The sequence below is a fragment of the Portunus trituberculatus genome, chromosome 18, assembly GCF_017591435.1.
Source record: "Portunus trituberculatus isolate SZX2019 chromosome 18, ASM1759143v1, whole genome shotgun sequence".
Taxonomy (NCBI): Eukaryota; Metazoa; Arthropoda; class Malacostraca; order Decapoda; family Portunidae; genus Portunus; species Portunus trituberculatus.
In genome coordinates this window covers 10977831-11004966 of record NC_059272.1, presented here as the reverse complement: position 1 = coordinate 11004966, position 27136 = coordinate 10977831, and the positions used below count along the sequence as shown (strand labels likewise).

The 27136-nt window shown below is 37.5% G+C and overlaps 2 protein-coding genes across 3 annotated transcripts in view; one reads left to right on the top strand and one right to left on the bottom strand.

Moving 5' to 3' along the window:
• LOC123505335 (S-formylglutathione hydrolase-like) overlaps positions 1–172 on the bottom strand; it is a 35925-nt gene extending 35753 nt beyond the window's left edge. Inside the window, exon 1 of the mRNA XM_045256531.1 lies at positions 41–172. Coding sequence (XP_045112466.1) covers positions 41–125 — 85 coding nt within the window. The 5' untranslated portion in view covers positions 126–172. The remainder of the gene's footprint in view (positions 1–40) is intronic.
• Positions 173–325: 153 nt separating this feature from the next.
• The window catches only part of LOC123505334 (copine-8-like), a 36418-nt gene continuing 9607 nt past the window's right edge, over positions 326–27136 (top strand). Inside the window, exons 1-4 of one of the 2 annotated variants that reach the window (XM_045256529.1) lie at positions 326–532; positions 1811–1970; positions 22577–23297; positions 23503–23638. In XM_045256529.1, coding sequence (XP_045112464.1) covers positions 1915–1970; positions 22577–23297; positions 23503–23638 — 913 coding nt within the window. In that variant the 5' untranslated portion in view covers positions 326–532; positions 1811–1914. Of the gene's footprint in view, positions 794–1810; positions 1971–22576; positions 23298–23502; positions 23639–27136 lie in introns of both variants that reach the window. The other variant, XM_045256530.1, reaches the window with a different exon arrangement.

Here is a 27136-nt window from a genome sequence, read left to right as displayed (position 1 = left end):
CCTCAAAGTTGTTCTCAACTTTTTACCGAAAAATCATTACCTGAGTTACACAGTATTCCAAGAAGCAATTTGAAAGCTCTCGATGTTGACACGCACTGCTGCAGCGCAATGAAAGGATGAATCATGGAGTTGTTGGAAAATTAAGCCTTTATTACGGTATATCAGTATGGATATATTCATCTTATCTCGTTATCAGGATATATACTGATGGAATGAAGGACAGCCACTTTAATAATTAATTTGTCACTATTATTATCTATTGACTCGCCTATCCCTATTCCCTAAGTTTCTGAGTCAGGCAGTTTTTTTTTATAATTTATTTTTCCACTCGTCTAATAGTTCATGTTAATTAAAGTAATACATTGCATTTGTATATTACCTTTTTTCTAGTATCTTTATTACCTCCGTAATCAGGAAACAATGACAATGGTGATGATGAGAGGAGGCGTGGCCTTGGGACAGTCAACATCATAAGACGGGCGATTGCGCCATTAGTAGAGTAGACATAAACACAACACAACGCAAGGCAGAGGTAAGACGGCCGCCCCTGCATTACTTTATGTGTGTGCCTAGCAAAGACATTTATTTTCACCATTGTCATCAAACTTAACTCGTTTAACTGATTGGGCTTAAATTTGAAGAGTTTCTTGCCGAAAAAAAAAAAACGTGATTAAAGAGATTAGTTTGGGTAGTCCTTACTCTGGGAAAACTCCACATTCTCATGTTGTGTAACACATGTCACGTGGGCAGTGAGTGTTATGCTTGGGGAAGCGTCTGGGACAGAAAATCTAAGGTCAGTTTATAATTTCATCCAACCAATGATGTGGCCTACGTTTTTCTAGTGAGATATGTTGTGAAGTGATTGATGTTCTACATCACAACCATTTTTTTTTTTTTTTTGATGCTTTGTCATTGTTCATGTATTTTATGTGTAAGGTATTGCCCTCAAATTCAATTTTTACATGTAACCTATGCTTTAGTTTATTTTATATTTTTAATTAAATTTCAAAATATGTTAGTGACTGATAACTCCTTTTGTTAAAGTGAAATGTGATTAAGAGAATAAATGAAGAAAGAAACTGTGTACCTCTGCTTGCCCATATATATACACACACACATGCGTAGTTTATCTTATACCTTGTTATATTGCACCCACATCAAATGAAGAGAGAGAGAGTGAAAGTGATATCAGCTACATATTTGAAAATCTACCTTATAAAAATGTCGGTTTTAAGTAAAACTAAAAAAGAAAGAAAGAAAGGATTTGAAGTTACTTTTGTGAATCATAGAATATTTCATGCCAAGATAATATTCATATCTGGTATATGTGGTGGAAAATTGGATCAAAGAGAGAGTAATTAAAATTCGTTTTTTCCTGTAATGAGAAGGGTTAGTATTATAGTCAAACCAAAATGTACTGGCTCGTAAGATGAGACCGTTAATCCCCACGACATTGTCGTATATCACTCATTACTTCAAAGAAAACAGAGTAACTGTTCTTCATTTAACGAAAAACTGTTACTCTGTTTTCTTTGAAGTAATGAGTGATATATGGCAGTGCTGGAGGGATTATCGGCCTCACCTTAGGGGTTAATACATTTTGGTTTTGCTATAGTTTCATAGTAAATATCTGTTCAAGACCTCAGCATACAGAATTAGGTAAAAATAATAAAAAATTTTCCTGGAATCTTAACTGCTGATGTACCTTACAGTTCCTCACTGTATCTTTTACCTCATTGTTTACCATTCCTCTTTTCTTTGTTAAAATTTAAGTGCATTTTTGTATGTAATATATCTTGCATTGTTTCAGACTGTTGTACGAGTGTGATCCATCCTGTTGAGAGAGAGAGAGAGAGAGGTAGGCAGCTATCAAGAAAGGTAGAAAGTAGTAGCGTAGCTCGTGATAATTGGACCATGGCTGGCTCGGCAGCATCCCCCACTTCCTTAGTTGAGCTTACCATTTCCTGCAGGTGAGAATGAAAACACTATTAGATTTCATTGAGTTAGATTGAATTGCATTCTTATATTGTATAAAGATTTCCATTGTTGACTAACGTAGAATTCTTTACAGTACTGTGTTATTCTCAACATTATATAGAGATTAGTATCCATAGTCCTTTCTATTGAGGCATTGTCCTAGTGCTAAACTAGGGAAATTTGATGTTTATCCAGGAAAAAAATACAGTAAACTCCTTCCCAGCAGCAGTGTGGATGAGTGTACTACCAAATAAAATTGTATATATATATATATATATATATATATATATATATATATATATATATATATATATATATATATATATATATATATATATATATATATATATATATATATATATATATATATATATATATATATATATATATATATATATATATATATATATATATATATATATATATATATATATATATATATATATATATATATATATATATATATATATATATATATATATATATATATATATATATATATATATATATATATATATATATATATATATATATATATATATATATATATATATATATATATACCAATATATATACAGGCAACCCCCGCTTAACGAAGTGGTTACGTTCCTAAAAAACACTTCGTCAAGCGACACTCCGTTAAGCGAACCGATTATAACAAGTTTAACCCCTGATTTGAACTTCCATTGAGAGTAAGCAAAGCGAGAGTGCATCATAGTACAGTAAAAGGTTTAATGAAAGTAAAAATTATGAAGTTAAACATTTAGGTAGTTTAATTTAAGTCATTATAATGTACACTAATGTATTTATGTACGTAACTTTATAATGTTGATCTTAACTTTATGAAGGGAGGGAGAATTTTTTTTTTTTTTTTTACGTAGGGAATAGGGCCTGCCAAGGGCAAAAAAAAAGAAAGTTAGAAAAAAGCCCACTTGAGCGCTGGCTCTCCAAAGAGTACAAAAAGTGCCAAAACCGTCAGCCAGAATTAGTGGAGCAAATGCCTCGATACCTCCTTCTTAAAAGAAGACAAGTTGTAGGAATTTGGAAATACAGATGCAGGGAGGGAGTTCCAGAGTTTACCAGTGAAAGGGATGAATGATTGAGCATACTGGTTAACTCTTGCATTAGAGAGTTGGACAGAATAGGGATGAGAGGAAGAAGAAAGCCTTGTGCAGCGTGGCTGCAGGAGGAGGGGAGGCATGCAGTTAGCAAGATCAGTAGAACAGTTACCATGAAAATAGCGATAAAATATAGAAAGGGATGCAACATTTCGGCGGTGAGAAAGAGACTGAAGACTGTTAGTCAGAGGAGGGGAGTTGATGAGACGAAGAGCTTTCGATTCCACCCTATCAAGCAAAGCTGTGTGACTGGAACCCCCCCAAACATGCGAAGAGTACTCCATACAGGGACGGATAAGGCCCTTATACAGAGTAAGCAGTTGGAGTGAAACGAGAAAGACACTAACCGGCAACCTGTGGAATGTAAACAAAGTGCACATCATTGTACTGCATACAAAACTTATGTACCACATTTCCAAAAGGCTTTCCATTTTATCCATTGTAGAGTCACGAGTTCAGGTGGTTCTTTTAGCTTGCAAGGAAGATACGGTCTCGCCAGCCTTCTTAATAAGAGTCTGCTGACTTGAAAATAGTAGACAGTAGATGGAGTCAAGATGGTGGCGACCAATGTTATTAGTTTTCTGGCCTCTCTCGTGTCTGAATAATATCCAGCGTCACTTCGAGAGTAAGAGACTTCCTGGTCTTCTTGGGAACGCTAGGCCACATTGCAGGGCGTTTTGGTGGTAAGTTGAGCTGGGAAGATGAGCTGCTGCTGACGCTTTTATGTTTTGACTGGGGAGTGAGTGGTGCGCGTGTTGTCCACGAGAGGCTTGATCTTTATTCTACAGGTGTCTTAGGATTTTTCCTGAGGCAGGCCTTAGTACCAGCAGCTCCTGGTGTATTCAAAACCCTGTCAGCTTGCGTGATACGGTGGGGCTTTCAAATTTGGAAAAAATTACCTGGATAAAAGTTTGTTAAAGTGAGTTTGGTGTTTGTTAAACGAGCAGATGGTAGTAAAAGGAAACGTTTCTTTGTAGCGAAATTTCGTTGCGTGAACCTTCGTTAAACGGGGGTTGCTTGTATATATATATATATATATATATATATATATATATATATATATATATATATATATATATATATATAGGTATATACAGGTAACTCGATTTACATGATAGATGCGTTCCAAGAGGCATCACATATACCAAAATTTGCGTAAAACAAACTTGTAATTCTCATAATAAACAATAGATAATATGGGGGATGTGGGATGTGGCTCCAAAAAAATTGTACAAAATACTCTATTTATTTGGCTAAATTAACATGTTTTTATTATTTATCATTCTAAATACTAGAAGTGTATTTAAAGTAAAGAAATAATAAGAGAAAGCAAAAAATTATAAGAGAAAATAACAAAACAAAGAATACGTAAACACAACACTCACTGCGTCACTTTATCAAAAATAACCCCAGTATAAAAATAAACACTAGCTAAAAAAAAAAAAAAAGACGCAGGACTCCAATGTCGTCACCCCTCACAAGCACACGCCTCGCTGTTCATCTCCTAGTCAAGGATTTCTTCATCCACCTGTGCTTCCTCTGCTTCCTCCGCTTCCATGGGATCGTCCACATCCTCTTCTGGTACTACATCTTCCACTGGTGTTTTCTTGAAAAACTGCAGCATGATGGTCTGGCGCTTTTTCTTGGAAAATTCTTTTTGCATCACTGTGTAGCAGAAGAGTGCATCCATGGCAGTAGAGCTCCCACCTATCGGCCAGCTGCGGAACTCTGTGGCATGCAGTTTGAAATTGTTTCTGGCGCTCAGTTTGAAAATGCATGGCACTCAGTTTGAAAATGTAGTTTGGCCAAATCGTGTATAAGCTAACCGATCGCGTAAATTTGATTAACTATATTATTTTTTCAGTCGCGTATTAACAAAAACGCGTAAATTAGATACGTGTAAATCAAGAGTTAACTGTATATATATATGTATATATATATATATATATATATATATATATATATATATATATATATATATATATATATATATATATATATATATATATATATATACAGTAAGGTCCCGGGTTACATCGGTCACGAGTTACGTCAAACTCGCACTTACGTCAGTCCACTGTAAGGCAATTTAAGATTTAAAAAATTGAAAATTTATAAATCGTAAAGCACGGGGTTTATTGTTATTGTTGGCCGCCAGGTGTCACTATAGTCCGACTCAAATATGAAGGCCGCTAAGGAGGGAGACCTAACGGGGATTCCCCGGCTGCGGTGTTGCCAAGCATCGTAGCACATGTTTCGATCTCATTATTAACTTACATCTTAATGAACCGTCATAAAAGTGTATTCCTCTAAATTTCTAATAAGGATGTATAGAGAGCTTTGAATATTATTTTAGTGTAATGAAGACAATGATTTTGTATAGATACCACAAAATGTAGCACCACTGCTCTCCAGCGTTGCTACTTTTCAAAGTTGGACATGGGTGAGGTCAACCTCCCTGACCGCTGATAATCCCCAGGTCAAATCGAGTCACTCCTCCCCTCCCTGTCGCTCAGGATGGAAGGTGAATATCTCGTCCGCGCTACTCGCCATCGCAACCTTCATAGTCAAGAGAAATTAATTATTTACAGCGTCAACAAGTTCTGCTTAGAGGATTCTTTTATTATCAATGTGGAGGACACTTCTGACGAAGAACTGTCTGATTAAATAGCTGAGAGAGGATTATGCTTACAGGGTAAAACCTCTATAAAAAAAAAACGCACCTTAACTCTGGGTGTGGTGTGGAAAAAGAATAAAATAAAACAACAAAAAAGATGCATGTCTACTTGTCTATTTTAGAGAGAGAGAGAGAGAGAGTGTGTGTGTGTGCGTGTGCCGCGTCACAGGAGAACCAATACGTAAACTGTTGAAAGACTCGCAAGCAGGATTACACACACACACACACACACACACACACACACACACACATGAGAGAACTATATAGTAATAAGAAACAGGAGAAAGTAGTAACAAGCCACAGTGAGAGAGAGAGAGAGAGAGAGAGAGAGAGAGAGAGAGAGAGAGAGAGAGAGCACGGGAGAGATGGGCATTTCTCCACACTTCAGTGTTAATCCTATAATTGGGGCTGGTTTGGCGCGCAACCGGGAATTCGATAGGTCTCCCCTCAGCGGCCTTCATATTTGTGTCGGACTATAGTGGTTATTCGCTATACCGCTCACCTCACGCTTGAATACAATAACACTCTACGTACCTCAGTTCCACCACACCGTCGCCCCTGGCAAGAGTGTTCCTACATCTGCGTTTGCTGACTATCTTAGTATCTTGCTCAATGGCACCAAAAGAAAACTCCTGAGTGATAGCAGTGATGCTAAGAAAAGGAAAACCATTACGCTACAAGAAAAAGTGGACATAATTAAAAGACATGAGAAGGAGGCAGCAGCTGTGTGTAAGGGAGTGAAGAAGAAAATGGGAAGCCCGTTACCATGACAACGGGAGGTTGACGACCTTGAGGGCTCACGCACCTATCACAACAATAACAACTCCGGAGCCTTCGTCTGGGCCACATGACACTTACAGCTCACTTGCACCGTCTGTGCCTGTCTGCTAATCCCTATTGCCCTTTCCTATTGCATTTCCTGCCCGCTGCCCACGCTTCTACTCCCACCGCACTGCACTACGCTCCCAGCTGTCCACCCTGGGCATCACAACATTTGACCTGCCTACCCTCCTGGCAGCCTCAGGCGTCCACCCCTCTGGCAACATGCAGTCCTTCGCGTTCGCGGCCCAAATCAACAACAAAAACAAGCTTGTGTTTCATATTCCTACATAGTTGTAAATAATATACCAATATAACAATATAACCTTTTACTTACCTGAATAACCATAAAAAGTGATTGGTTGAAAACTCGATAATATGCTTTGAAAGTAAAAAAAACTCGAGTTATGTACAAAATCGACTTACGTCATGTTTCAGGAACGTAACTCTGACGTAACTCGGGACCTTACTGTATATATATATATATATATATATATATATATATATATATATATATATATATATATATATATATATATATATATATGTTTAGAGAGAGAGAGAGAGAGAGAGAGACTCTAGCAACTTTCATCCATACATCTATATACAGGGGATCCTTGCAAATCGACGGGGTTAGGGCGGTTTTTCATCGGTCGAATCAACATTTATTTGAATCGTGAAGCAATTTTTCCTATAAGATACTTAAGAATAAGGGGGGATAGGGACCAACCTCCAGCCTAGACCCCCCAAAACATCACTATAACCTCTAAAAACACTAATTTAGACTAAATCAATACTATTAAAGGCTTCATTTATATCCAACTTTTTTTTTATTAAACACATTAAAGTTCTGTACAGTACATTTTTGGAAATAAAAACACTTGCAGTGGTCTCGTTGTACTTGTCCCTGTTTTTCCAAATTGTTGATACTGTTGATCTAGGGACACCCATTTGCACTGGAACGACACTGTGAGCTATACCTGCCTCACACTTTCTTATAAGCTCAAGCTTATCTTTGAAAGGCAGGAAATTGTGCTTCTTAGAGCCGGGGCTGAAGGTGGCTTTGCGTGGCATGGTCGAAGCGGCATGGAGACAGGAGGTGGAACAGCGGAGTGTGGCCTGCCTGGACAACAGCAGAGGAAACGACGCACGGCCTGTGGATCGTATCCTCTGCCAGATTTTCCTAATGAAAAGTAGCAGAAGCACGCTTGAAAAGTAGTGGATTTCACCACAGTATATCCCAATACAAAAAATTACTACCTATTACTTTAACTACTATATTTTGTACTTACCACTATCCGCTCATATTTTTTTTCCATGGGGTTAGGGGGAGGGGAGTGGAGTCCTCTTTCTCGATGTACCATTTTTTCCATAAGTTTTTTCGGGCATCTTTTTTATCTATAGATTATTTCCATTCTTATCTATATTTAGTGATAGTGAATTACTAATGAAATACCACGGTATTTCATTAATAATTCACTATCACTCGGTGCCACGGAGTCCAGGTTATCCTCATGGCATGAGCGTATATGAATACTAAGATATGATATCCTTTATAGCAGGCAATAGAGAAGTGGAAACAAATGTAATATTGTGGTGAAAGAAAACACGCCAAGCTAAAAAGGTCACAAGAAGAAGCGGCCAAGTTGCCGGAGTCTCCACCGTCTGTGGCCGATCTCATCATCTCTGCTTTATTTTTTGGTATCCCATGTAAGATTTCACTTTATGCATTACAAAACAATCTTTTCTTGGGGGCAAAGTTTGTAAAAAGCTAATAGAAATGTTGTTTTGTGAACATATATGCATATATAAGACAGTAACACAGGACCAGCGGGAGATTCAAGTGGAGACCAAATCGTGCAATCGCGAGTCAGAGTCGTGCTCGGCGAAATATGGTATATTTTACCGATTGTTGTATACGTGAGATTCGTGTTCGGCGAGGTATGACAGTATACAGGCAACTCCCATTTAACGAAGGGGTTATGTTCCTAAAAAACACTTCGTTAAGCGAAACTTCGTTAAGCAAACCGATTATAACAAATTTAACCCCTGATTTGAACTTCCATTGAGAGTAAGCAAAGCGAGAGTGCATCATAGTACAGTAAAAGGTTTAATGAAAGTAAAAATTATGAAGTTAAACATTTAGGTAGTTTAATTTAAGTCATTATAATGTACACTAATGTATGTATGTATGTAACTTTATAATGTTGATGATCCTAACTTTATGAAGGGAGGGAGAGTGAAACGGGAAAGACACTAGCCGGCAACCTGTGGAATGTAAACAAAGTGCGCATCATGGTACCGCATACAAAACTTATGTACCACATTTCCACAAGGCTTTCCATTCTATCCATTGTAGAGTCACGAGTTCAAGTGGTTCTTTTAGCTTGCGAGGAAGATACGGTCTCACCAGCCTTTTTAATAGAGTCTGCTGACTTGAAAATAGTAGACAGTAGATGGAGTCAAGATGGTGGCCAGCAATGTTATTAGTTTTCTGGCCTCTCTCTGTCTGTGAATAATACCCAGCATCACTTCGAGAGTAAGACACTTCCTGGTCTTCTTAGGAACGTTAGGCCACATTACAGGGAATATTGGTGGTAAGTTGAACTAGGGAAGATGAGCTGCTGGTGACACTGTTATGTTTTGACTGGGGAGTGAGTGGTGTGCGTGATCTTGATCTTGATGCTACAGGTGACGCAGAATTTCTTCTGAGTCAGGCCTTTGTATCGGCAGTGCCTGTGTTGCCCATGAGAGGCTTGATCTTGATCTTTATTCTACAGGTGTCTCAGGATTTCTCCTGAGGCAGGCCTTAGTACCAGCAGCTCCTGATTTATTCAAAAGCCTGTCAGCTTGCATGATACAGTGGGGCTTTCAAATTTGGAAAAAATTACCTGGATAAAACTTCTTTAAAGCGAGTTTGGTGTTCGTTAAACGAGCAGATGGTAGTAAAATGAAACCTTCGTTTGTAGCGAAATTTCGTTGTGTGAACCTTCGTTAAACGGGGTTGCCTGTATATATATATATATATATATATATATATATATATATATATATATATATATATATATATATATATATATATATTTCAGCCCCAATTGGGCGTGATAGCTGAGGGTTAAGTGTATAAATAAATATATATATATATATATATATATATATATATATATATATATATATATATATATATATATTTACACAGGCAACCCCCACTTAAAGAAGGTTCACACAACAAAATTTTGTTACAACAAAAGTTTAATTTTACTACCATATGCTCGTTTAACGATCACTAAACTCGTTTTAACAAAGTTTTATCCAGGTAATTTTTCCCAAGTTTGAAAGCATCGCCGTATCACACAAGCCGACAGGCTTTTGAATACACTAGCGCCTCTTGTGGACAACATGCGCACCACTCAACCTCCCTGTTCAAAACAATAACAGCGTCACCAGCAGCTCATCTTCCCTCGCTTAACTTACCACCAAAACTCCCTGCAATGTCGCCTAGCATTGCCAAGAAGACCAGGAAGTCTCTTACTCTCAAAGTGAAGCTGGATATTATTCACAAACACAAGAGAGGTGAGAAAACTAATAGCATTGCTCGCTACCATCTTGATCCCATCTACTGTCTCTACTATTTTCAAGTCAGCAGACTCTATTAAGAAGGCTGGTGAGACCATACCTTCTTTGCAAGCTAAAAGAACCACCTGAACTCGTGACTACAATGGATAAAATGGAAAGCCTTGTGGAAATGTGGTACATAAGTTTTGTATGTGATACAATAATGCGCCCTTTGTTTACATTCCACAGGTTGCCGGTTAGTGTCTTTCCCGCTTGAATCTCCTTCTCTTCATAAATTTAAGATCAACATTATGAAGTTACATACATTTATACATTAGTGTACATTATAGTGACTTAAATTAAACTGCCTACATGTTTAACTTCATCATTTTTACTTTCATTAAACCTTTTACTGTACTATGATGCACGAGCAGATGGTAGTAAAAGGAAACGTTCGTTGTAGCAAAATTTCGTTGTGTGAACCTTCTTTAAGCAGGGGTTGCCTGTATATGGTACCTTGAGATACGAGCTACCTGAGATATGAGTTTTTGAGATATGAGCTATGATTTGGTAATTTCTTTATTTTGAGATATGAGCAAAATTTCAAGATATAAGTCACCCTTTGGAATGTTGCTACTGTAGGCAGCAGCTCGGCTCATCGGTCCAACCTCAACTGAGCTAGTATCGACATGTTTCCCGTGGATCTCATGCACTGTGATTTTTCTTTCATCATTTTCACACTATTTACTGACCTTTTTTTTGTGTAAAGGAAGTGCAGTTTTAATTTATGTTTAATGTTTACTTGTGAATGATGCCTGCATCCTTTCCTCCCTTCCTCCTCCTCCTTCTCCACCATTTACCATTAGCCAAAAATGTGTGTCTCCAAGGTAAGAACACTAAATAAATTTTTGCTGCTATTTCACCTATTTTCATGCATTAATAAAGTATGCATGTGTACGTAACTGAAAAAGGCAAAACAAATTTCTTTCTCTGCCTACCTCTTCCATCGATGCTTATCGTGGAGGAGGGGAAACAATATAAACGAACTTCCTCTATGGCTACAGCGTTGTGGCTTCTATTCTCTCTCTCTCTCTCTCTCTCTCTCTCTCTCTCTCTCTCTCTCTCTCTCTCTCTCTCCTTAAAACTTTTAAACTTCATTTATTCAATGAATAATTATTACAGGATCGTCAACAAGTTCTTCTGTGATTATTAGAGCAGCCAGGCAATATTTGTGCACCAAGCTCATTGAGAGTCACAAGTAAGGGTTGGGAATGCGGTAGGGTAATAACCCGTGGAATGCACCCACTTAGATATATATACTTTGTAAGAGTAGTTTACCTATTTATATTATCATTTGTTATATTTTATTATTTTTCTGTGCAGTGAGTATTATTTATGAATACCTTTTTCTTACCTGAAAACACATAAGAAAAATAGAGGTGCTCTTTTTGGAGAGGCTGGAACAGATTAATGGCATTTCAATGCATTTTAGTGGGAGAAATTGTTCCGTTATGGAGCTCATATCTCAAAAAGCTTGTATCTCAAGACAATTTTTCCCATTGAAATGCACTGAAGTGCCTTTAAACTATTCAAGCCTCCCCAAAAAGAGCACCCCAATTTTCTTTTAAGTAGAAACAGGCATTTACAAATAATAATTATTGCATAGAAACATAATAAAACATAACAAAAAAGATTATAAATAGACAAACTGCTCTTATAAAGTACGTATATTTATATGGTAGGGGTGCATTCCACAGGACGTTACCCTACCGCATCCCCACCCTCACTTCTGTCTATTGATTAACTAGAGTGTACAAATATATCCACCCACAAAAGACTAGCTGTTCTAATAGTCACAAGAGAGCTCGTTGATGATCCTGTAATCATTATTCATAGAATAAATGAAGTTTTAAGTAGGAGAGAAATAGAGAGAGTTGGGGGGATAGAGGCTGCACCACTGCAGCTGTAGATGTTTGTTTACATTGTTCCCCTCCCTTCATGATTAGCGTCGGTGGAGGAGGTAAGTGGAGATGGAAGAAATTTGTTTTGTCTTTTCAGTTATGTACACTTGCTTAATTTATCAGTGCATGAAAACATAAAATATAAACAAAAGTTTATTTAGTGTTCTTACCTTGGAGACAGACATTTTCAGCTAATGGTGGTGAATGGTGGAGGAGGAGGAGGAAAGGAGCGAGGGATGCAGGCACCATTCACACAAACATTTAAGGTAAGTCAAAACTGCACTTACTTTAAACAAAAAAAAGGTTAGTAGTGTGAAAATGATGAAAGAATCACAGTGCACGAGATCTGCGGGAAACACGAAGATACTAGCTCAGCAGCTGAGGTTGGACCAATGTGTTGAGCCACCAACTAGTGGTAGCATCCCCCAAGCATGACTAGTATCTCAAGATTTCGCTTGTATCTCAAAACAAAAAGGGGACTAAATCATAGCTCATATCTCATAAAACTCGTATCTCAGGTAGTTCGTATCTCAAGGTACCACAGTATATATATATATATATATATATATATATATATATATATATATATATATATATATATATATATATATATATATATATATATATATATATATATATATATATATATATATATATATATATATATATATATAAATAGTATATACACCTAACCCTCCATTATCGCGCCCTTCCGTCATCGCGTTTAGGCGTTATCACGCACTTATGAAAATCTGCAAAATTCAGTTTTAGCGCATCTGGAAAGTCACTATCGTGCACCCTTAGTAGTAGTAGTAGCAGTAGCAGTAGTAGTAGTAGTAGTAGTAGTAGTTGTAGTAGTAGTAGTAGTAGTAGTAGTAGTAGTAGTAGTAGTAGTACTACTACTACTACTACTACTACTACTACTACTACTACTACTACTACTACTACTAATAATAATAATAATAATAATACGACTACTACTACTACTACTACTACTACCACCCATATCCCAACCACACACTGACGAATGTTTAGATAGGGGGAGGTGGAGGAGGAAAAGGTGGAGAGGGAGAAAGATGATGATCATGAGGAGAAGGAGGAGCCAGCAGCCAATCATCGCTGTGTATTCATGTCATGTGATTTGAATAAGGGAACTGATTGGTTCCAGTCACTCTGCTCACCACCACCACCACCACCACCACCCCTCAGTCTCACACATGGTATTCTGTTGTTCAGAGCTGGTTTTCATTAATTTCAGATTGTCAAATGTTAATGAGCTACTCCAGTATTAATGGATGTAAATTTAGGGTAACAGGAAAATTTTTTAGGAAAACTTTTGGGTTGAGACACCAATTTATTTATTTCCTGTTTATTCTTCACTTTCATTATCGCGTTTTCCGCTGTCGCACAGTTTTTTAGGCATCAATTTCGCGCGATAATGGAAGGTTAGGTGTAGTATATATATACAGTCGCGGCCAAAAAAGTCGTAACATCTCATTGGCAATAAAAAATCGTAACACAAAATTCACGTGTTACTATATTTTTTGCTGTTCCAACATGAAGAGAGTGGGCAGAGCTTTTGTTGCTGCAGTGGCCTTGACTGGCATGTAGCTACACCACACCACCCATACAGGTCTTGGTGCACAACGACTGCTCGTCAGGAGAGGTTGCATGTAAAGCTGCTCTCGTTAGCACTGATCCTGACTGTAGTCCTATCTTTCCAGCCATATAATTTAATTCAACCTGAACACAATGGGACATACTAAGCTCAGCATGGAGGAAAAGTCTCGTGCTATCGAGCTATTAGATTATGGCATGTCTGTGATTCATGTAGCCACTGACCTAAAGGTGTTTAGACAAGCCATTGTCGTGTTCGGGATGCGGTGGCGATGCACGACCCCGCCAAGGAAATCAGGCTCTGGAGCACCAAGAAAGACATCAGCAAGGATGGATAAATTGTTAAAACGTGAAAAAACACCCAAACATCCTTCAGAACGTTGCTATTAGGACAATTTGGCACTGGCTACAAAAAGATCTTGGTTACCCGCACGACGCGTAGCCAAGAAACCCCTTCTTACTAATGCTATGAAGAAAAGGTGGTTTGAATTTTGCAAGAAATACAAGGACTGGACCTCAGAGGATTGGAAAAAGGTAATGTTCAGCGACAAAAGTACCTTCAAACTGGTCAGGACTCCGTCGCCCGAGAGGTGCATCATGGTTTGATCCCTGGTACACAGTGAAGATGGTAAAACATCTGGACAGTGTAATGGTGTGGGGTTTTTTCGGTGGTGGGAAGGGCAGAGCACGGCTGTACTTCCTCCCCAAGAATGTTACCATGAGGGGGAGCAATTACACTGATGTTTTGAAGGAACATTTGCTATGTTTTGGGAGTATTCATGAGTGTAATTATTTCATGCATAATGGGGCCCCTGCACACAAATCAAAAGTGGTCAAATAGTTCCTTGCAGACAAAGAAATTGAAGTGTTAGACTGGCCAGGTAATTCGCCGGATCTGAACCCCATCGAGAATGCTTGGAATGTTACGAAAAACAAGGTACAAGCATCCAAACCAACCAACAGTGCAGGAGGCACTGAAGGGGTTATGGATCAATATGGACGTCTCCTACTTTGCCAAGTTCGCCGAATCAATGCCCAAAAGACTTCAGATGGTGATAAAGAACAAAGGCAATACGTCTAAGTACAAACTTTGAGGATATAATCACAATAAAATACATGCAAGTGAAATATTTGTCTTTTATTAACCGTATCGTGTGAATGTTACGATTTATTTGCTGCGACTGTATATATATATATATATATATATATATATATATATATATATATATATATATATATATATATATATAGTCAACCCTCGGCTATCGCGACTTCAGCTATCATGACTTCAGCTATCGCGTTTTATTGCTATCACGCACCCATTAAAAGCTGCTAAAATTTCATTATCGCGACCTCAGGTGCCTGCTATCGCGCGCCTAGCCATGACATCATGAGGTATCTGAGCGCTCATTGGCCAAAACCGATACCAGAATTTTGGCCGATTCCGATACCGATACCACCTAATTGGGCAGATACCGATACTACTATCGATACCGATACCACCGATACTGATACTACTACTTATAGTGATTACTGCACTGGACACCAGGATGAGTTGGTGGACGGCGATCGTAAGTCCTTCTGAGAACGTTTGTGAAATAGGAGCAATTCTAGAAGCTTTTTGAAGCCATTTGCAAAGGTAAATTACTCAGTAATCAATATCTTATATCGAATATATCGCTAAGTAGTAAATTCCTTTTAGGTATCGTAAGTATCGGCATAAAATAAGCCGATACTGATACCCAAAAAATGGGCCGATACTGTCGATTCCGATACCGATACCAATGCATCGGTACATCTCTAGTAAATACAATGAGCTGATGTAATTTTTTTTTTTTATGTTATAACCTTGACATGTTTTAATTGGTACCAATGGATTATACAGTAATTTAAAAAGAAGTAAAAATGAGGGATATTAGGAGTAAAATTTGTGGTTGCGGTACCAATAACAATTTTCACCATTAGTTGTTCAATTCGGCTATCGCGTTTTGGCGCTGGCTATTTCGGCCCCAATTGGGCGATAGCGAGGGTTATGTATATATATATATATATATATATATATATATATATATATATAGTGATCCCTCATTTATCGTGGTTAATGGATACCAGAACCCCCCCGCGATAGGTGAAAAACCGTGAAGTAAGATTTGTCCCCCCTTAGGAATTTTCGTGTATGTGTATGTGGGTACCAGAATGTTTAAAATATGTAAAGAGTAATTTTATACTTTACATATAGAGTATTTTACTTAAATCTATTTAATTATAAAGCCTAATACAGTAATTATACATTTACTCTTTCCCTCGCACAGAATAGTTAACACTCACCCTCTCTTGCCCTCTTTGATCATATCCAAAAGTTTCCACTTTTTTACTGATGGTCATCATCTTCCTCTTCCTCTTAGGCTCACTAGAGGAAGCTTTCGCAGTGGCACAGCGCTTAGGTGGCATTGTAAGGGCTTAACGAATCACTAGTTAAACAAAAAGTTATCGCGAACACAACACTAAGATACAGTATGCGAGACAGTCAACAGCCTGGACGAGACTGGCAAGATACAACCAAGGCCCTTAGAATAGAAGGTCAACCTATGAGGCGTTCAAAATGTGTCTGATATGCACATCCATGACATCAGCGGGTTCAGTTAGCAAGCTGCTGGGTAAGTATTGACGTGCTTCTCTCTCTCCCATTCTCTCTGTTCTGCGTCAACATCGGTCACAATACCGAGTTGTGCAGTGCGTGACTGTTTTAATTATCAGTAGTATATAATATGTAGTATGTAGTATGTAATAAATGAAAACCATTACTATTTTTTTCCTGGTAATTTTGCACCTTAGTCTATTATATTAGTAAATTTCTGATGTCTAGTTATTGAGAGGTCCCCATTCAGTTACTTGTGTAGATATAAATTGCCTCAATTATATATGTAACATAAAAATGAAATAATAATAATAATAATAATAATAACAATAATGAAAATAGCAACACTATATTAATATTAATAATAATAAGAGCAAAAGTTTAATAATAGTAATAATAATAATGATAATAATAACAGCAAGAGTATTGACATCATTAAATATGATGATGCAATGGTCAAAGAGAGAAAAAAAGAGTGCTCTGACAGTAGAGAGAAAGAGAGAGAGAGAGAGAGAGAGAGAGAGAGAGAGAGAGACCTAGCAGGTAGAGGGTGTAAGAGAAGCCTTCACAAAACTTGTCTACTGTGCCAATTAAGTATGATTTGCTCAGCGGGCAGAGGGAGAGTGTGAGGTTTCCATGCAAGAAAGACACGTCTTGGGAGGAAGCTTCCCTGTTGGTGAACCTGCTGACGACGTCACTAGTTCCCCCTTTTCCCCCTAGAGATGCACGTAGGTCGACCTTCTGTTCTATGGCCTTGGATACAAGGGAAGATTGTTTTCTTACCCCTCACTTGGCGAATCTCAACTTGGCAAAATTCACTTTTGGCGGCAGGGTGGCCACGGACCACCGAGTGCACGCTTGGCAATTTGAATTCAAACATGGCGGTCCCCTGATGGCCGCACGCCGATCCACGCAGCTCCCCAGTAACGTCAGACCTTTCTCTAAGCCTATCAAAACGCAGTGTAAGAGTCCCCTTCAGCCATTTTGTTTTTGCTGCCCTCTGTTCTACTAGCGTGAGAATGAATTCTGGGGATTTACCGCCAACATGGCCTCTACCAGGGCAACAGGTGGTACCGGTTGGGGTAAGGACAATGGTAGTGGAGACAAGGACGAAGGTGGGTGAGGGAAACAGGTGGAAAAATGAGAGTTACAGCCTTTATATCATGTCTTATTAGCTTTGATTATTGTTTATTGCTGTGTTTGTACATGTGTTCTAATATGTGAAGGCAAAAAATTTTATTTCAGCTCGAAAGTTGGTATTTTAGGGGTCAAAAGAAGGACTTTTGGCAATTTATATGGCATAAAGAACTCGTGTTTGGCGAAATTCGCATTTGGCAGTAGTTTCGCCAGACTAATTAATTCGCCAAATGCGGGGGCTTACTGTATACATATATACATACACACAAATACATTGACATCTACTTATGAAGATGATATTAAGTTGAGATTATAGCATCATTCCAATTAGCAAGAAAATAAATTTTATTATAAAAGTTTTGGCTAGAAACCATAAATCTTAATGTGACTAAAAATTGACTCTAGAAGAAAACGGTGTGTTCCGTCTGGCTCAAGACGACGGAAAGAATTGATGGAACAGTAAAAAACCAACGGAAATTGTTGAAGATGACAGAAAAAGTGCTAGTGTAACGCCACCTTAACCCGCTAAGACCGATGGCCGCAAAATTCGCACCCTCCCATTACCGCAATTATCATAAAAAAATCAACTCTTATAAATTACTCTGGAAAAAAATCTGCTGTTAGTAGACATGACAATGCATCATCCTACAAGTTTTTATTGCTGTACTCACTATGGTTGTCTCAGAATAATAACCGATAATTGGAGAAGATTGTTGTAGCGGCAACTCGGGGGAGGTGCTTTTATGTGTATTCTTACATAATGTAAGGCACTGCTCATGTTTTTATGTGTTTTCACATGTTTTTCGTGTTTTCACTCATATTGGCTGATTATAGTTACGTATGTTTTATCAAGCGTGGGTGACGATGTTGTCACAATAGCGGGGTCGGGATCTACCTCCAACCTGTGCACTTTCCGTCTTGTCCCGCCTTGTCTATCACTTTTATCACTAAACTTTAGCTTCCTCTTAGCACCAGTAGCCATAGTTGTAAATAATAGTTCCTTAAATAAGTAAATACGTAAATAATTATCACCGCGACACGACGCTCACACACCTCACAGAAATTTGCGGGAGACTAGCTGGCTAGAGTGGTGTGCTTCCTGGGAGCCGACAGTACTACCATAGGCCTACGTCATGACCAAATATAGCAGCGCTACCAATGCTAGCGCAGTTTTTATTAGCGCTCAAAGTAGCTGCCCCATTTAAGGACTGTCGGAAGTGTGCAATGCAGCCCTATTTAAGGCCTGTCGGACTTTACGGGTTAAGTGCTGCCGCCTAGCGGGATCAAGGGATCACTTGCGCAGTACGTTTGAATATGCTTGGGGGCTGCTCCGGATAGTAGCAAATTCCAGATAGTGGTGATCCGGATATGCGGGCGATTACTGTATATATATATATATATATATATATATATATATATATATATATATATATATATATATACAGGCAACCACCGCTTAACGAAGGGGTTACGTTCCTAAAAAGCCTTCGTTAAATGAAATTTTGTTAAGTGAATTGATTATAACAAGTTTAACCCCTTACTTTCACGCGGGGACGCCACGGAATGCCTGACTTTCGATCTTTCTAAGATTTCCGATTGGGGTAGAGAAAATCTAGTAGTTTTCAATGCCTCAAAGACTCAATTCCTCCATCTATCAACTCGACACAACCTTCCAGACAACTATCCCCTCTTCTTCAATGACACTCAACTGTCTCCCTCTTCCACAATGAATATCCTTGATCTGTCCTTTGCTCATAATCTTAACTGGAAACTTCACATCTCATCTCTTGCTAAAACAGCTTCTATGAAGTTAGGTGTTCTGAGGCGTCTCCGACAGTTTTTCTCACCCCTCCAACTGCTTACTCTGTATAAGGGCCTTATCCGTCCCTGTATGGAGTACTCTTCGCATGTTTTGTGGGGGGTTCCAGTCACACAGCTTTGCTTGATAGGGTGGAATCGAAAGCTCTTCGTCTCATCAACTCCCCTCCTCTGACTAACTGTCTTCAGTCTCTTTCTCACCGCCGAAATGTTGCATCCCTTTCTATATTTTATCGCTATTTTCATGCTAACTGTTCTACTGATCTTGCTAACTGCATGCCTCCCCTCCTCCAGCGGCCACACTGCACAAGGCTTTCTTCTTCCTCTCATCCCTATTCTGTCCAACTCTCTAATGCAAGAGTTAACCAGTACGCTCAATCATTCATCCCTTTCACTGGTAAACTCTGGAACTCCCTCCCTGCATCTGTATTTCTGAATTCCTACAACTTTTTTAGAGGGAGGTATTGAGGCATTTGCTCCCCTAATTCTGGCTGACGGTTTTGGCACTTTTTGAAGTCTTTGGAGAGCCAGCGCTCAAGTGGGCCTTTTTCTAACTTTCTTTTTTTTGCCCTTGGCTTCCATTGAGAGTAAACAAAGCCAGAGTGCATCATAGTACAGTGAAAGGTTTAATGAAAGTAAAAATTATGAAGTTAAACATGTAGGCAGTTTAATTTAAGTCATTATAATGTACACTAATGTATATATGTACGTAACTTTATAATGTTGATGATCTTAAATTTATGAAGGGAGAGTGAAACGGGAAAGACACTAACCGGCAACCTGTGGAATGTAAACAAAGGGCGCATCATTGTATCACATACAAAACTTTGTACTACATTTCCACAGGGCTTTCCATTTTATCCATTGTAGAGTCACGAGTTCAGGTGGTTCTTTTAGCTTGCAAGGAAGATACAGTGTCACCAGCCTTCTTAATAGAGTCTGCTGACTTGAAGATAATAGAGACAGTAGATGGAGTGAAGATGGTGGCATTGCCCGCCACTAAAATAAGAAGAGATGGAATGTTTCACTGTGTATATAGATTTACCTATGGTGTTTTTATTTACATAGTTTTAAATTTGTGGTGAGTGCTCCAGCAAATTTGTAATGAGTGGTGAAACAATAGTGTCTTGCAGACTCCTTGCTTTTGATGTTTTTGTGTTCAGCGGTCGGGTATATGGTGAATGTGTTCTTGTATGAGAATGACTTTTTTTCTTTAGAAATTTCTTTCAAATATTAGGGTGCATCTTCCAAGATGCAGCGTCTTGTAAGCCGTAAAATATGGTATTTATTTAATTTTTTGTTCAGTTTCTAAATGGCGAGAATTTTAAAATTTTCGAGTTTTGTTTTGTATCTTTCATATGCTGAGTAATTTTTCGCAGTATGAAGCGAAAAAATCTTCGCTTATCATTTTGTAAAATGAAATTTTTGTATACAGAAGCTTTCGTGTCTAGAGGTACCACGTACTTCTTATGCCTCATTCACCTCCTCCCCCCCTCCCCCATTCTCTCTCTCTCTCTCTCTCTCTCTCTCTCTCTCTCTCTCTCTCTCTCTCTCTCTCTCTCTCTCTCTCTCTCTCTCTCTCTCTCTCTCTCTCTCTCTCTCTCTCTCTCTTTCTTTCTTTCTTTCTTTCTTTCTTTCTTTCTTTCTCTCTCTCTCTCTCTCTCTCTCTCTCTCTCTCTCTCTCTCTCTCTCTCTCTCTCTCTCTCTCTCTCTCTCTCTCTCTCTCTCTCTCTCTCTCTCTCTCTCTCTCTCTCTCTCTCTTTCTTTCTTTCTTTCTTTCTTTCTTTCTTTCTTTCTCTCTCTCTCTCTCTCTCTCTCTCTCTCTCTCTCTCTCTCTCTCTCTCTCTCTCTCTCTCTCTCTCTCTCTCTCTCTCTCTCTCTCTCTCTCTCTCTCTCTCAGTATGCAGACAGATTGGTGAAGATTGTATTAAGTGGCATTAGATTGTGGCCACTTATTTCCTTGACCTGCATTTTGAAATGTAGGATGAAATAGCTAATTTTATTTTTTTAAAATGTACAGTAACATTCAGAAGGTAATGTATTATAGAGAGAGGCTGTAATCTCCATTTTTATGTGAATGTGATAAATGTAACGATAACATTTGTTTCCATATGTAAGTGATTGACAGAAAAATTATTGTTAGTGTTGATGTCTAGTTTGCTTATTATTTTGAGGAAATGGTATGCAGGCAACAAGATTAAAAGAATTTCACTGTCACTAATTTGTAAGTAAGTAAGATCATAGCCATCATGGAGATAATGGTTACATTATCATCACAGCAGAAGAACTTAGTTCATGTAAGGAGGAACTTGTTGTCTAGTTTGTTGGGAGGAATCTTGAAAATAGAGGCTGGTTCTGTTCTACTATCAGCCCATTTCTTGAATGATTTAGAATGTTTCATGTATTGGAAATATTGTGAATATATAGGTGGGACTAGTAAGCTTGAAAAAGTTACTTCACATTGTGTAAAGTCATACATTATGGAAGTAAATAACTTTAAAACATTATCAGAGTGGCTGATAAAAATTCAATAAGTTTAGGTGAAAGAAATGCCCCTATTATACTTTCTAAAATTTTCTGAAAATGTACCAGAAAATATTAAGAAAGTTGTATATAGCAGAAGAATGGTAACAGATTTCTTCTCATTATTGATTTGTGCCTATGTACTAGTCATCTATCATCATATTTTCTTTCCCTGTCTGTTGTTTGGTCCTTTTATTTATTAATTGATAATTTTCTTGTGATTAAGTAGTTTTCATATTTCCACCCTTCACTAGGATGGCAGCATTTATAAGCTTAGAATAATTTTTATAGGTATTTTTTGCTGATTGCTTTTTGTATTTATTTGCTTTTTATGTGTTTTCAATGTACTAACTGCACCACATTTGTATTTACGATGTAATCATCAAAATTTTTTATCATGAGGGATACTGAAAGCTAGCTTCTTTATTATAAACCCTGCTTATTTTGTCATATATACGTATTACTCTTCATATAATTTTCTGATGACTTTTAACTAGGTAAGTGGATGTACATATACAGAATGTACGGGAGAGATGTTTGTCTGCCTGTATGTTTGTATATATGCAGTGTTAATTTATGGAAACTAATAATCATAATAAAGATAAAATGTCTTGTCATTATTTCAGATTACATTACTGTTCATATTATTTAAAGTGTGAGAGGTATGATTAGATTATTGAAAAAAAAAAAAAACTAAAGATATAATAAAAATCTAAATGTGTTTTTCGATTTCCAGGAATCTGCGTGACACAGATGTCTTTTCAAAGTCAGATCCCCTCTGTGTAGTGTTTTATCAGCCTTTTGGATCAAAAGAGTGGAGTGAGCTTAAGAGAACTGAATGTATTGATAATACACTTAACCCTGACTTTGTTACTAAGATCCCAATCACCTATCACTTTGAACAACAACAGAATCTTAAGTTCAAGTTGTTTGATGTTGACTCTAATTCACCATCCCTTGGTAAGCATGATTACCTTGGAGAGTATGAATGTAGCTTGGCACAAATAGTCAGTTCTAGGAGTATCCAAAAGCCTCTGTTGGATCATAGCCATCATGGAGATAATGGTTACATTATCATCACAGCAGAAGAACTTAGTTCATGTAAGGAGGAACTTGTTGTCCAGTTTGTTGGGAGGAATCTTGAAAATAGAGGCTGGTTCTGTTCTACTATCAGCCCATTTCTTGAGTTTTATAAAGCTAATGAAGATGGAACATTCACTCTTGTACATCGCACTGAACATGTACGTGGAGCAGAAGACCCTGTGTGGAAGGAATTCTCTGTACCCCTGCGATCATTCTGTAGCGGAGACTATGATCGCAATATTAAGGTTGTTTGCAATAACTTCAAAGTAAATGGGAGTCACAAGCACATTGGCACCTTTTATACTACAGTAAAAAAGATCATTGAAGGCCCAGGTGCAGAAACCCCACTCTGGTTGATCAATGAGCAAAGAAAGGTATGTATTTTTGATATGTGCCTACTTGGTATTGATGAGTATGCAAAAAAAGTGAAAGTAATGCAACTATGTTGTTTTTTGTTATATATAAGGAATTTAGATTTTAACTACTAACACATTCTTAATCACATCAGTCAATACTCTTTTAGAACCTAAAAAAGTTGGTTTGTTTCTTTCTAGCTAACATGTTTCCTTGATTGAACAGATGCAGAAAGGGAGCAGCTACAAGAACTCTGGGGAGGTGTTTGTGAACAAGGGTCACATTCGACAAGTATTTTCCTTTCTTGATTACATTAAAGGTGGCATGGAGATAAATGCCTTTATTGCCATTGATTTCACAGGTATGTTTTATTTGTCAGTTTTCAGTATGTAGCCAAACCACATGAGCTGTGCTTGACCGTAGTCACTCACATATAACTTTTATTTATTTTTATCTTTTTTTAACTAATTCCTGAAAAAATAACAGAATTACATTGTTACACTTCCATTCATGCTAAAATCTAGAGACTCCCAAACTCATAATTATGGCCCAAGTGAGGATTTCGAGTGTTTTTGAGGGTTACTGTGTGGTTTCTTTGAAAAAAAAAAAAAAAAAAAAAAAAAAAAAATATATATATATATATATATATATATATATATATATATATATATATATATATATATATATATATATATATGATACAATAAAATAAAGGCAGAAAATTTAATTTTTTGTAGTAAGATTCATAAATATTTTGGTATTATAGTTAAATTAATTGTACACAGTAGAGATATTTATCAAAATCTCAAAATCTTATAATGTGTGTTCATAGTGATAAGGTTTCATGCTTACTATTAAGATTCTAAGAAGAGCACAGTATTCTCAAACTCTGTGAATTGGATTGCAAGCATTAAACCACATGCAAATGTTGAAGTTTTATGATAGAGTATAGCTTTGCTTTAACACTGTGCACTTGTTATGTACTGTTATTCGGTGTTTAATTGATAATTTAATTATTGATAATAATACATATTGATAATGCAGTACAAAGTTTGATTGTAATTTCATGAAAGTTGTTTAACTGCATCATTGAGGTATTGAACAAGATGTATGCAGCACTAGTCTCTCATCATCCTTGAGAGGAGGTTTGAGGAAAACAAAACCCAACCTAAGAGCATGAAGGAACAGGGAAGGGTAGAGTGGGTATTTGATACCTCAGTCATGCAGCTAAATGGCTTTCATGAAATTATGATCAACTTTCTTATCAGTAAGTATGTACTTGCTTAATCTTACACTTTCACCTCAGCAGGCTGTGTAACTGATGTCACAAATGCTGTCAATGAGAGCTTTAGAGTAATTGCTCAAACCTATCAAACCATACTACATAGGAAAAGAAAATCAGTAATCCATTATTCCCAACAATTAATACTTTTATTTAGAAAAAAATAAGTACATAAGCAGAAGACAAAATACCAATAAAATTTACAATGTTAGACCATAGTATCAGTGTGAAAGTGTATGCATGGGCAACATAAAACTTCCATATAATTCTGATTAAAAAGCAATAATTCCCTTTTATATGTCTGAATAGGAGTATACAAAATTGGACTAAAAATAAGAGCACAATCTAACTAGATAAGACAGCTTAGGCAAAGAGGCTTTGGTTCTTTATAGGTCTGTGGTAGTGTTTGGTAGATTCACTAGACCATCCCACAGTGGAGATGATGGTGGAAAAAGGTAGTGTCAAACCAGCTTTGCTAGATGAAGTAGACCTGGTAGAATGAGTGAGAAAGTAGAAAGATCCACTCTAGCACTTTACATAATGTCTTTTATCCAGTGCCTTGAAGTGTCCTGGGAGGCAAAACTTATGGGAGGGACAGTGGTTAGAAGAAAAGCCAGTAGTTGATCTCCTAGAAACTGAGTTGAAAGAAACTTTTCTGCTACAGCATCTGTCAATGCAAGCAACAACCTAAGAAAGATGCGAGTTTGAATATAGTTCTTGCAAAGGGATTTTAATCCCAATTAGATGGTATTCAATTCCAAACTATTAATAGGATCATGATGTGCCTCATGACCACCTGTTGTCAAGCTACTTACTGTTACTCCTCACGCCTCCCCTCACCCCCCACACACGGCAATGACTGTTTGAGGCGGACCCAAAAACAAGACCCCTGACATGGGCTACACTACCAAGTTAAGACAATGAAACCTAGCAGACCTGGTGATATATTACAGAGGGATAGTGGGCTAGGTTAGTGAGCCTGTCTCCAAAGTTGTATAGAATTTGCTTGTGTTGAGGGCTTGAGGCCAAGAAGTATGGAAAGGGATGAGAATATGGACCTTGCAGTCGGCACTGCTGTTTATGTAAACAAGGGAGCCAAGCCAAACTGAGAGTACTCAGGAGTGAGATTATTGAAACACCTCTGGGATTACAACAGCTGGAATATTGAAGCAAGAAAAGGGAATTTTCTGGATTTAAGGAGGAAAGTCAACATGAGAAGGATTATCACAATAGATAGAGAAATTAGAGTCTTGAGGGAGATGGTTGTTGGAATTCTTGAAAAACAGTATCGGCTGATCATGGAAAACCTAGAGCTGAGAGAGAGGTATGAAAAGTCAGAGAGTACAATTAGAATGAACAATGACATGAAGAAAACTCTAGAGGAAATAAAAAGGGAAAACAGCTCCCTTAAGAACAAATGTGTGAACTATGAAGTAGCACCACAAGGACTTGAAGAAAGACTAGACTAGATCTGGAAGTGGTTATACAAAAAAATCTGAACCCTGAAAAACACATAAGTAAGATATTTGGATCATCATATAAAATGTTAAGTAATAATAGAGTGGCATTTCAGTACTTGGACAAAGATGTGATGAAAAAATTATTATGATCAGGGAAGTGCACAGCTAGTTATCTGTGGGTTAAATGAAGAAAAGGAACCTATAAATTTCAAGAGGGAGAAAGAACAGAAAAAGGTAGCAGAAGATGTGGTAAGAAGTTTTCAGGGAGAAGGTGAAGACTGGGTGAGCAAAAATGAGGAAGTGCACAGACTAGAAAAATATACAGAGGAAGGAAGAAGACCATTGAAAGTCAAGTTCAGAGCACAATCTACAGCATCAGAGGTGATACAGCATGCATGGAGGCTGGACAAGACTGAACAATTTAAGAAAATTTGGATAAAAAGGGACATAAGTAAGGTGGAGAGAGATAAAATGAATGATCTTATAAGAGAGGCAAAGGAAAAAAACAAGAACAGATCAGAGGAAGAAAAGTTCTACTGGAAGATCAAGGACGAGAAGATGAGCAAGTGGTATCTGACAAGGAAAGAAGAGGAGTCAGTAATGTAAATAGAAGCACTAAATGGTCAGCAAAATATACAAACATAAATGGTATAATATCAGGGTTACAGGAAATCAATAATTACATAAGATAAAGCAGCCAGACTTCATAGGCATAACAGAAACTAAACTAAATGAACCAGCAGAAAATATAAATATTGGTGATGGAAATTATAATGTGTGGTTAAGATCTAGGAATAATGAGGAGGAGGAGTGATATTACTGACCAAGAAGAATATAGCAGTGGAGAATGTTTAGATAGGAGAAGTAATCAAGATTAAGATAAAAGAAAAAAGAAAAGGGAAAAAGAGATGTTGCAGTAGCATATGTACCATAAAAAAACTAATGCATGGAGTCAAGAGTATAAGTATAAGAGTATAAAGGGATGTTGAGAGATATGGGTAATTGTTTAAAAAAAAAATTGCAAGAAAGCAGGAATATAACACATATGGGTGAGTTCAACTGCAAAGAAGTATGCTGGGAAAACTGGACCACACAAGGAGGAGAGTTGTGGGGATAT